Below are 12,680 nucleotides of genomic sequence, written 5' to 3' on the forward strand. Positions count from 1 at the left end.
TTATATATATTATATATTTGAGATCTTCATGTAGAAATACCAAAGTTTAAACTGGGAAGGCTACTCTAAAAACTATGTTTCCTATAAGTATTCTTGAATACTTTGAAGGTGTATTTTAAACTATCATCTTTTGAAATAGCCAGCATGTTCTTCATTTGCTTTATCATTTTTCCACAAATGTATATTGTGTGGTTATGGCTAAACAGTTCCATTTTTATTTCAGAATGTATGTGTGCGTGTGTGTGTGCATGCATAGATTAAGTAGTGATGTTGAGATCAGACGAAAGGGCACTTTCTGTCAGCTTTCCATTGCAGATGATTGTTACCAAAGCAGTGCTGTAGTGTAGACCTGTGAATAATTACTGTACTATCAGCTAAACTTTTCAGAAGGCCATTTGGAATGATCTCTGGGTTTTGTTTTGCAGATCTGACCAGCTTTTTGGCAGTTCTAGTGTATTTTTTCCCCTGGGGTTTCCATAACTTACCTTTACTTCAACAGTTTTATTAACTTCTATAACAATATTCTTCATAGCTGAAACTTTTTTAAAAAGAGCACTGAATCAGCTGTTGAAAGGTTCCAAATTTCTGTATCTGATATTTATTTTGCATCCTTAAATTTACATGAAGATAAATGCGCATGAATGCATTCAGATTTGCAGAAAGATACTTGTGTTTATTGCTGTACAATATACCAACAGTATATTGTTGTACAATGTATCTGTTCACTTAAGGATTCATTGAAATGTTCAATTTTACCTTTTTGAGAAGGTGCATGCCTTCAAGTCAGTCTCAATTCATGCTGATTTCCTTCTTCCTGGGGCTGATAGTGAGTGGCCCAAGGTCATCTAGCTTGTTTCATGTTGGTTCTCCCACTTTCTAGTCTAGTGCCTTAACCAGTAAGCCAAACTGGCACTCTCAATTTGATTTAGAGAAGCCTACATGTTTGCACACAACTGTTTATCTATGATAACTATTAAACCTCTGCATTATCCATTCAGGGGTGTGTAGGAAACACTTTAAATAGCTTGTTTGTATTTTAATAAAAAAAATCTTGGGTTTTCCTTTAGAATAATGATCTTTTTTTAAAAAAAAAAGCAATTTTAAAAATAAACAATGGAACATTTACTAAGAATTATTTGTAATTGTCTTTAGCTTTTTGCATTATCCTCCCTTTTTTCTTCCTTCAGTATTTTCTGCAGGCATTGCCCCTGATAGTAAACTCTTACGTGATCCTACCGCATTTTGCTTTTTTCTTAAAACGGGTTATGTTTTTATTTCTTTATTTTGAGAAATGTTCCAGTAGTGTCTTGGTGGCATTTGGAAAAAAAAATTGAGACTATTATCTTAGAATCTAGTCCTTTATCAGAATGTGGTTAACCTTCAGTGTGTCTCTATGCATCTTTTAGATATTTTGGAAAATGCTAGAATGTGGGTACCAAAAAAGATTCCTCTGAACGAACACCTGAAAGTGTGATGCTGTTGGTCTGGATCAAACAGTACTGAATGTCATTCATCCATCTATTTATTCCAAATCTTATTGAGGAATGATATAAAAATGTAAAAACACAGATTGTTGTACCAATTACTGGAAAGAATAAGTGAACCCTTTTAAAAGTGATGCTTTTAAAAGGTAAAAAAAAAAAGGCTCTGACGATCACGAGCCACAACTGTGATCGTTGGAACCTTTTTTTAAAAAAAAAAACTTTTTTAAAGCATTTTTACTACCGGTTCCGGAAAACCGGTAGTAAAAAAATGCCCACTGTTTTTGGTTAAATTTAATTGATTTTAATTGGGTTGTTTTAAATTGCGGCCAAAATATTTAATTATTTTTAAACTGTTTTTAAATTTTGTATGTTCTGTTTTATTCTGGCTGTTCACCGCCCTGAGTCCTGCTGGAGAAGGGCGGTATACAAATTAAAACAAACAAACAAACAAACAAACAACCCCTAGCCATTGCAAGAAATAGGATGATACGGCTTTATTGTAATCCATTATTATTTTAATGGCTAAAATATAGGGGTAACTAATAAGCAGTGCTTCAGATTTGAAGGCAAAACACTTCTCTGATTGTGATCCTGAGAAAAGACATGCTTTGAAATTTGCAAAAAAAGATATGACATTTGGACTGCAATTGATTCTTAAGCACCTTTTAAGCTTTAGGTCCAAAACACCGTGCAGATTTAATAACTGGTTGTTTTACCTTTAGGATAAAGAATAATATCTCCATCCCTCAAAGCACAATATCTTGAATATTACTTTTCAAATTACCATTTTCATATCTTAGTTCTGGTATTGGTTATGAATACAAAATTAAATTTAATGTTGAATTAAATTCAGTATTATATTGAAGTATCTCTTACATAAATCTTTCTTTTTTTCTTTTCATTTTTAAACAGAAAGATGCCAGTCAACCTGCTGAATGCAAACAACAATAAGGAAATACCACTTCAGAGTGATATTTGAACAGCCTGTAACAATATTTGGATACCTGGCCTGCAGTTCAGGAAATTCCATTACTGCAGCACAATCTTATTAACAATGCTTAAACTAAATTGTTTTCAAATGCATGATTTTCACTAACTCTTTTCTTATTTTTGCTTAACTTGTACAGTGGCAACTTAATGCATTTGAGAAATATGAGGTTTAATTAAAGCACACTCTACAGCCTTTGGTACAATTTAGCTCAACTGTCTCTGTAGCTTTTCCATTAAATTAAAAAAAATAATTTGCCTTTTTGAAAAACTTACCCTCAACACAAGGTAAGTTTTTGTCAAAATACTATGGAATAGGAATATTTAGACTATTAAATTAATAAAATACAGTAAAAACAAATAAAGCAATATGCCTTCTGGTAGATCTTTTCCCGTTAAAATAAATCTGTAACCATTCAGACAGATTAATGCTACAGAGTACCTTAAAACATTGTCATTTCCAGTAATTTAAGATGGAAAATAACATTTCCTTTATCTTTGAAGAAAGGAGTGGTCGAGAGACATTTAGTTGTTCACCTTATTTATTCATTTTTTTTTTTTAAGTACTTTGGTGAACTAGTACTTTTAATAGTTTTAAAATACTTGAAGAGAATCCTGTTTATAAACTATGGGTACTTGTATGTGGAAAACTCATACTTTACTCAAGAAAATTATTGCTTCTCAGACATTTCAAAACAGCAAGCCTGATGTGGGCTCCCTAGGTTGAGAAGGTTGCAGCACTTAAGTATATATCCCTGGTTTGCCTTAGTTAAGCTCGCCACTGTTCAGACATTCTTAAATCCAAAGATTTGAAGCCTGGACATAAGCTGCAACTTTATATGTTTGTTCTCCACTGTTCGGTGCAACTTCACTTTTAATCTTCCTTCAACCTTAAGAATTGACCAGAGTTTAATGTAATAGCTGAACCAGCATTTTGTAATTTGTACTCAACCTTTAAACCAAGTGCAGATGGTCTTGGTGACGGTTTAGCCATCAAGTGCAAATTACAGCATTGGAATTCAGAGGACATAGCAAAGTATAGCTTCCATTAAATAAAAAATAAAGTGAAACTACACACAAACGTGGAAAATAATATTCTGGATAAATTGGAAGATGATCCAATTTGGGCCTGTGAAAGCTATATCATATAATTGGAAAAATATAAATGCATCCTGGGTGCATAGTTCTGATGTTTATCTGCAATATCAAGTCACTCTGTTCCACATTTCCATGTTTTTTAAAGCTCCAGAATCCTCCTGAAGAATATTCAGAATACAGTTCACCAATAATGCCAGCTTATGGCAACACTTCATTATCAATTGTGTGAATGCTGTTACCAGGCATGTAGAGAGTGCTCCAGCCTTATCTTATACATTTGTAACTTAATACGGTGTTTTCAATTTGTACAGAATAGTTAGAATATTCTATTAAAGTTGTGAAACATGAAGCATATTGTCCTGATAGTTTCTCTATCAATACATGACATTTTCTTGTCGCATTCATCAGTGTGTGACAGTTAGCAACTAATCACATGGATCCCTACTGAGATTTCAATTGTAAATTTCCCTGTATATATGGTAACTTATTTTGGTTGTGGGACTCAGTTGAGTATTTAATTTTTAGGGCGGTATTTCTCAGCCTTGGCAACTTTAAGATGTGTAAGTTTTATTCTAGGAGTTAAAGTCCACAAATCTTAAAGTTGCCAGGATTAAGAAACACTATTGTAGGGAATAGATTTGAAAAAAGAAAGGTAGAATTCAACAGAAATTATGACTATGCTGGGCAATTTAAACAAAAACCAGAAGTAGAAGAATAATGCTTTTTAAAAAAACCTAGGAATACAAAATAGAGCACATTATGAATTCCATACACATTAAGCAAAAGAGAACTGGCAAAATAGGAGGGAAATTATAAAATAGGAAAAACGGGGGTGGGGGTGGAGATTTTGATGCAGCTCTAATTTTTAAAACACTTCTAGTGTAGTATCTGCAGCTGTGAAGAAATCCTTGTATAGCTGTCTGATTCTAACACCTGTATATCAGAATAGAGTATTTTTGTTCACCTCAACTGAAACCTTGATAAATATATCAGAAGAAAATAAATGTGCATTTTTGTACTGTTGGAATCTTTGGAAGGCAATTGATAGTTAATGAGAAAAGAGATTCTATCCATCTTCATAAGTAAGAATGATAATAGTTATTCAAAGTGTAGTCAGTTAACAAGCCAAAACTATCTTTACAAATGTAAGTAAACTTCCAGGAAGAAAATAATCCAACTAATGGGTTGCATTTTGATGAGAAACAGAGTAAATTATTTACATGTTCTGTATCTTATCAATAGAATAATTGAGTTTCTTCTTTCTCATTGTGTAAATAACAGCAAATAAAAATTCCTTTTTAATTCCTTTTTCTCAGTAAACCTGTAAGTAACAAATTTTATATTAATAACAAGATAGTAAATAAGTTCCAGAATACTCAGGTAGAGATAAAAATGCAAATGTACAATTTTGGCCTAGCTTTAATTATCTCATAATTCAGTGGTTTAAATATTGCTTGGCTGCTAATTTACATTGTTCACTGATGACAATTTTCTTATTTTCAGGTTGAAGTATTTGTGGCTGGATTATAGGGTTTTTCCCCCACACACAGCTGTATGCAGTTTTCTGTGGTTTGTGAAGGTTAAACTTGGTATTTTTGCCATGAGTGAGTTGGGCTGCATCTTAATGCAACAATGAAAATGGTCTCTTAAGTATCATGAGAATATAGTTTGGCTGCTCAGTTTGAATATTTCTTAATAAATTAAATAGCACTTGGGGACTCCTTTTTCAGTGGTTACCTGCTACATTCTCCTTTCAGGTTTATTGGCCATTGTCCATGCAACAGCAGGAGAGACTGTTATCCTCATGTCTTCATGTGACTTTCGCAAAGGAATTTAGTGTATGAAATTGAGTTAGATGGAACCCTTTATAAGAGCTGTCAAGATAAGGAGGAATAATACAGAAAGTTTCCAAAATCTAAAATATTGGAGGGGGGGTAATCAGGTAATCAGGTAATAACAAATACCTAATAAATGATGTATCTAGATTAATAACCAGTTCCTCATACTTTTCCAGACATGTTATTTTTAGTAGAGTTTATAACATATCCAATATAACAGTCTACAAAGACTTGATGTTTGTTAAAATTACAGGAAAACTTCCAGTTTGTTAAAATTACAGGAAAACTTCCAGTTTGTTAAAATTATAGGAAAACTTCCAGTTGAACCAAATATAGTACTGAGCTTGACAAGTTAAATCTTAAAGAGTTCCATGTATCTATTTATTGGGAAATGCTCCATATAACTTGATAAAAAGTAACTTACATTAAGTAACTTACATAAAACTCAAATTTTGAGTTGATTCCCATTATATTAATAAGACACAGCAGGAAGTAGATAGAAGGTTCTATCATCAATTCACTTAGGAAAAACTCTAAACCTAGTCGACATGTTACTTAATCAAACTAGCTTATTTTTTGCTTACTTACCCATCCCAAAGAGTTTACCAACCATAATAAACTATGCATTTCACATAATTACGGGAGCCCCATCGATGCAATATCTTTCTACTACTAACACTCAGAATTGAAAAGCAACCCATTCATTTAAGTTTTTTTTTTTTTTTTTAAGCTGTTTTGGGAAAGTCAAGTTGAAATAATTCTAAATGGGGGTGGGGATTTCATATGCTTTACTTTAGAAAACATGGGCCAGTAGAGCAAAAATTGTTCAAGTTTCAAAGCAGTGGTCAAGAATCCAAAGTCTCTTAGAGGCTGGACTGTATTTTCTACTATTGGTTTGTCTCAAAACTGGCTGAAACTAATAGGAGTTGAATTCCATATAAAGTCAAGTTGGGGTAAAGTCCTTTTATTAAAAAATTTAAACTTTGATAAATGGTTATTGTATTTAAATGTGCTAAAATCATAAATGTCTGTACAGATGGCATTCAAAAAAAGATTTGGCAAAATTAGAGAAGCTATAAATTAGGCAAATGAGAACAGCACTCTCGTCCATCACTGTGTATACAATAACAATTGGCTCTCCAGATGAATGCTGCTGGGTTTGTGTTCAAACATAACGGATATGCTTCTCTTCCTGTAATTAAGCCCAAGCTTTTCAAAAAATTGCTCCTTTTGATTCTGACAGTGAAACAGGAAGAGTCATACTATTCTCAGTTACCCTGAGAAATAACAATTCTTCAGATAATGCCAAACAGATATTTATTCATTCATTCATCCCATCCATCCATCCATCAGTGGAGAACATATTATGCTTAGTCTGGTCTAACGGGAAAGGAAATTTTGTTCTAATTAGTTTGATTGCTCCTCTGCAAAATAATGCAGGATTCCTTCCAATAATTTCCTAGAAAACACTGGACTTTCCAATGCACGCTGTTGTGAATCAGGTTTGCTCTATACCTTAATGATTATCTTGAACGTTTGAATATTGAATATACTATCATAACATGGATATGGAACTTGTACAGGGGTGCTGTATTCAGCAGGTTGTGACAGGTTCTGGAGAACCGGTAGTGGAAATTTTGAGTAGTTTGGAGAACCGGCAATACCACCTCTGGCTGGCCCCAGAGTAGGGTGGGAATGGAGATTTTGCAGTATCCTTCCCCTGGAGTGGGGTGGGAATGGAGATTTTGCAGTATCCTTCCCCTGCCACACCCACCAAGCCCCACCCACAGAACCGGTAGTAAAAAAATTTCTACTACTGATTACTTGTAGCTTTCTAGAATTAAATGAATTACAGTACCTAGAAGTTTTGATCACTCAGTATTGAGCAATTCTGGGAACAGTGATTCAGGAAGCTCTTGAAGCCAGGGTTCTCTTTCCCTGGATGAATTGGGTGGTAATTACCTAACTCGGCTCCTGTTTAGGAGTGCATCAGTAGTTTGCCAGAAAATGTTGAAATATTAGTTTATGAAGGTCTGAGAAGCTGATATCTCTGAGGGGAAGCAGGGATAGAAACAAGACATCAATAGTCTTAAGAAATAGTAGCATGAGTTATTTACGCAGTTTTCCCCAATCCAGATGTGTTGGTGTACAACTTCCAGAATTCCCAACCACTAGAGTAATAGTTCAGCTGTCTAACAGTTCTGGAACTTACCAAATAAGGGGAAAGCTGTACTAACTACATTACTGTGGAAGTACAATATGGCACACAGTGAACTGGATAGCAAGGGAAAAATTGATCCAGACAACGTAAAATTACTTCGGCCAAGGTATTTTAACTGGAAAATGTATTTTGGCATGGAAACTTTCATAAGTTCGATGGGAGCTGCAACCATTTACTAAACTTAATGGAAGATACATGATGTGATTTTTCTCAAAATTATTTGCTAGTTTCTTGCAAAATGAAAGATAAGTGTTATTTCTACACAGTCCAGTGTTGTGACTGGATTTTTTTAAAAAAAATCTCTGGGATTTTCCTGTACTTCTCCATAGATCAGGTCCATTTGGGACAGAATGCAAGGATTACTTTGTTGCTAATTCACTAACAAATAAGGGAGTGGAATTTTAAATATTCGGCCTGCCTTTTCCCAAACAACACTATGAAAATTTCATTTTTGGAAGTAAAGTGGACAGACTTAGGGTAGTGAATTATAGTTGATATAGCAAGCTGATAACAGACCTCCAAGATGGTCTCCCCAATGTAGTTTTCAGATCTTCCAGTTGTTGTAATCTTGCCCCTGTTGTTGTAATCAGAAAACAGAATAACAGTTGGAAGGGACCTTGGAGGTCTTCTAGTCCAACCCCCTGCTTAGGCAGGAAACCCTACACTTCAGACAATTGGTTATCCAATATCATCTTAAAAGCTTCCAGTGTTGGAGCATTCACAACTTCTGGAGGCAAGTTGTTCCACTGATTAATTGTTCTAACTGTCAGGAAATTTCTTCTTAGTTCTAGGTTGCTTCTCTCCTTGATTAGTTTCCACCCGTTGCTTCTTGTCCTGCCCTCAGGTGCTTTGAAGAATAGCTTGACTCCCTCTTCTTTGTGGCAATCCGTGTGATATTGGAACATATTGCTATCATGTCACCCCAGTCCTTTTCATTAAACTAGACATATCCAGTTCCTGCAGCAGTTCTTCATATGTTTTAGCCTCCAGTCCCCTAATCATCTTTGTTGCTCTTCTCTGCACTCTTTCTAGAGTTTCCACATCTTTTTTTACACTGTGGCGACCAAAACTGGATGCAGCATTCCAAGTGTGGCCTTACCAAGGCATTATAAAGTGGTATTAATACTTCATGTGATCTTGATTCTATCCCTCTGTTTATGCAGCCTAGAACTGTGTTGGCTTTTTTGGCAGCTTCTGCACACAGCCGGCTCATATTTAAATGGTTTCCCCACTAGGATTCCAAGATCCCTCTCACAGTTACTACTATTGAGCGAGGTACCACATATAGTGTATCTGTGCATTTTGTTTTTCTTGCCTAAATGTAGAACCTTACTTTTTTCACCATTGAATTTCATTTTGTTAGATAGCGCCCAATGTTCAAGTCTGTCAAGATCCTTCTGTATCTTAAGCCTATCTTCCGGAGTGTTCGCTATTCCTACTAGCTTGATGTTGTCTGCAAATTTGATGAGTTCCCCATCTATCCCCTTGTCCAAATCATTGATGAAGATGTTGAAGAGTACTGGGCCTAAAACAGAGCTTGGGATACTCCACTGCATACTTCCCTCCATGTAGATGCAGTTCCATTGAGGACTACACGTTGAATGCAGTTGGTTAGCCAGTTATGAATCCATCTGGTGGTGATGCTGTCTAACCCACATTTTTCTATTTTATCTAGTAGGTTATGATCTACTTTATCAAATGCCTTACTGAAGTCCCAAGTAAATTATATTGACAGCATTCCTCTGGTCCACTAATTTTGTCACTTTGTCAAAGAATGCAATAAGATTAGTCTGGCATGATCTATTTTTGACAAACCCATGTTGGCTTTTGGTTATTACTTTCTTTGCTTCTAGGTGTTTGCTGATTCATTGCTTGATTATCTTTTCCAGAATCTTCCCTGGTCAGGCTGATAGGTCTGTAGTTTCCTGGATCTATTTTTTCCTCCCTTTTTTGAAGATGGGAACTACATCAGCTCTTTTCCAGTCCTCTAGCAGTTACCTGGTGCTCCAGGATCTTTGAAAGATATAGTTCAGTGGTTCTGAGATCTCATCTGCCAGTTCCTTAAGAACCTTGGTCCATCTGGTCCTGGTGATTTTAACTCGTCTAGGATAGACAGGTGTTCACTTATCATTTTCTTCCCTATTTTAACTTGTGTTCCTAATCTGTTTTTTGTGGTGCTGTTCTTGATAGGTTGGACTGCTTTTTTCCCTTTGTGTAAAGACAGTTGCAAAAAACAATTTAAATAGTTCTGCTTTCTCCCTGTTGCTTGTCACCTTCTTGCCACTTTTTCCCAGCAATGGACCAATTGTTTCCTTGACTTTTTTCTTGTTTTTAACATGTTGGAAGAAGCTTTTTTTGTTATTTTTTACTTTTGTCACAAGTCTTTGTTCATTGTGAGCCTCATCGTCATCTTTGCAGGCTCTGGCTATTTGCTGATATTGTGCCTTAGTTAATCAAGAACATCCACTTTGTTGCTGGTCATTCTTTCCACTTTTTAACTGCATTATAAATTTCTCAAGTGAATTGGGTCTTCACGTAATATGTATAGGATATATTTTGAGATCAGTCATTTCTGCCTCAAGTGAGAATTCTGGATTGATTTGGATCCATTTGTTTTGTTTTCTTGGCTATCTATGACATTCTTGGGTGTCTTCTCCAACCCCAAAGTTCAAAAACATCAATATTCTTTCTGTCCTACTTCTTCAAAATCTTTTGCTTTCATAGCAAAAACAAAAGCATGTCATAGGGGAAATTATTTCTGAATTTGTAAAGGCACATCATAGCATCCAAATACTATTCCTTTTTTAAAGACTTAATTTGCTCTCCTGCTGAGTGCAAGTGTAATATATTTCTTGACTGCTAGTTCTTCCACTGTTGTCAGTACTAAAAAGTAGAAGCTGTGGGAAAATTATAAGAAATCAGATACTTCTTAACTTTATTCCTAATTCTGGCTCAATCACCCTCTGGCCAAGTCAAAAATTTCCCAAACCACCTCTGATCCACCAGCAATTTACAACCTATCAGGAAACAGAATGCCCTCAAGATAAAATCACAATACCAGACCCTTCACAATAAATCCACACTTAGAAAGGCAACTACACATCTGAGGGTGATCTTACCTCTTGGACTTCATGTCCTCAGGACAATATCCAGATACACACATCTAATATACAGCTCAAAATCTAAGCCCGTAGCAGGAATACCTCAATCTACATATCAACATCAAAGTCTCTTGTCATAAAACCCTATTTGTATATCCGTAAGGTGGCTACTCCTAAAGCAAACCTGTCCTTTTAGGGATTAATAAATCATTTCCTTTCCATACAGCATGTCTGGATTTCATTCTGATTTGTTCTTGTGCAACTGGCTCGAATTGGGACCCATATTATTCTGAGAAAGCTATATAACACTTCTGTATCTTTATTGTCATTTCTAAGGTTGGTTGCTATATACATTATTAATTTGCTCTTCGTTATGTTTAATTTCATTTTCCACTGTACTATTTGACTTTCATTACCAGAGTTCAAAGATCATTTGCATTTTCAGCTGTTGCAGTGATCTAAGAACAGCACAGATTACTGAAAATTACTTCCATCAATTTAAAACCACATTTGTCTTCTTGCAATCCAGCTTCTATCAATATATATATTCAGCATATAGGTTAAAAGTTCATGAAATCTTGGTAGGCTACAAATATCTTGATGCCCAATAATATTTCTACAGCATCAGAGAGTTGAGAATGGATGAGAGAATTGTTTCCTTGAGAAAAGCAACCACATTCTTTTGGGTGTGTTTTAAAAAGGGCCTTTATTCAATTGCTGCAAAGAAGAGGAAGCAGGAGATGGAGCAGGAAATGCTTTAGGGCCAATTTTACATGCTGGAGCATCTTGACAAATAATGTCTTCTTGAAATTGCTTGGGCTATAGATCAGTAGAGATTCAGGCTGAGCCAGGCCTGCCAGCAATGGCTCTGCCAGCATGAAGTGATTTATGTATGTTCTCACAAGGAGACTTCCAACCGATCAAATTACTTCCCCTTTCCTCTAACCATTGTCCTGTTTATACAATAATGTCTTTTTACTGGTTTGTAAACTGATCTATAATCCCATACCTGTTCTTCAAGAAATAAAAGGGGCAGGGAAGCACTAGAAACACAAAACAAAAGCTAATTCTCTCTCCGAGTTGCTTCCACCAAATACCTTATTTTCAGCTCCACTGGTTCCTTACTGCACCAATGATATTTGCAAGACATTTCAAAGTTTATCCTTAATCTTATGTTCTGAGCAAATCCTGCACTCTGGGACTAATCAGAGTTTCACTTCTTTAAAAATGTATTTTCCTGATTTGCTTAGAAGAAAAATTCAGCCATTTTGGTCCCTGGGGAAAGGCATGGGGGGGGGGAGGTAAATAAAAACCTATTGCTGGATAATATTGTTCTTAACACTCCAGAGTACATGAAAGAGTACCAATTTTTGATTTGGGAATCATATTTATCTCTCTCTTGTTTGTGGTCCTTGTTGAGGAAAAAATGTGTTTTGTGGTAATACATTTCCATATGATGTGAAAGTAAAATAGCTCTAATATTTAGAAACAATTTGAGAAAGACAGAAGAAATCTGAAGCAGGGAAGGGAATAGATACTTTAACAATCTTTTCTGTAACCCAAATTTTACACTTCCTATCTTCTGTGACTGTCTACTGCAGCAGCCAAAAAGTGTATCTACCCATGAACTGAACCTTGTGATGAAAGATGCCATAAAGATATATGTGTCCGATTTGTAGAGGAATATAGGCAGTGGGAAAAACATTAAGACCAACCTCTCTCCTCACACCCGCACACTACTAATAGTAAATCTCCACCAAAGTTACTTTTCTATAATGAAGTGTGTGCCTGTGTGCATATGCAAATGAATGCATGCTAGTACTGCAGAATTAGACCTAAATTAAAATCAGGCAAATATGCAATGACACTTCTCTCCAGAAACTTCCCATCCAAGGCTCGATAATTTCATATAAGTTTATCATTACTGGTGAAAAACAGGATGCTGTGGAAT

At 35.4% G+C, this 12,680-nt stretch overlaps 1 protein-coding gene across 14 annotated transcripts in view; it reads left to right on the forward strand.

Annotated features, from left to right (window-relative positions):
- The window catches only part of NAP1L4 (nucleosome assembly protein 1 like 4), a 40,818-nt gene extending 36,900 nt beyond the window's left edge, over positions 1-3,918 (forward strand). For all 14 annotated transcript variants that reach the window (XM_087879994.1, XM_034416910.2, XM_087880001.1 and 11 more), the window contains one exon: positions 2,397-3,918. Coding sequence is in view for 8 of the 14 variants with exons in the window: in XM_034416910.2 (XP_034272801.1) it covers positions 2,397-2,435 (39 nt within the window). In the remaining 6 variants the exon portion in view is untranslated. The remainder of the gene's footprint in view (positions 1-2,396) is intronic.
- The last annotated feature ends 8,762 nt before the right edge of the window (positions 3,919-12,680 follow it).

Source organism: Pantherophis guttatus, chromosome 1, assembly GCF_059756535.1.
Source record: "Pantherophis guttatus breed Tessera chromosome 1, ASM5975653v1, whole genome shotgun sequence".
NCBI classification, from domain to species: domain Eukaryota; kingdom Metazoa; phylum Chordata; class Lepidosauria; order Squamata; family Colubridae; genus Pantherophis; species Pantherophis guttatus.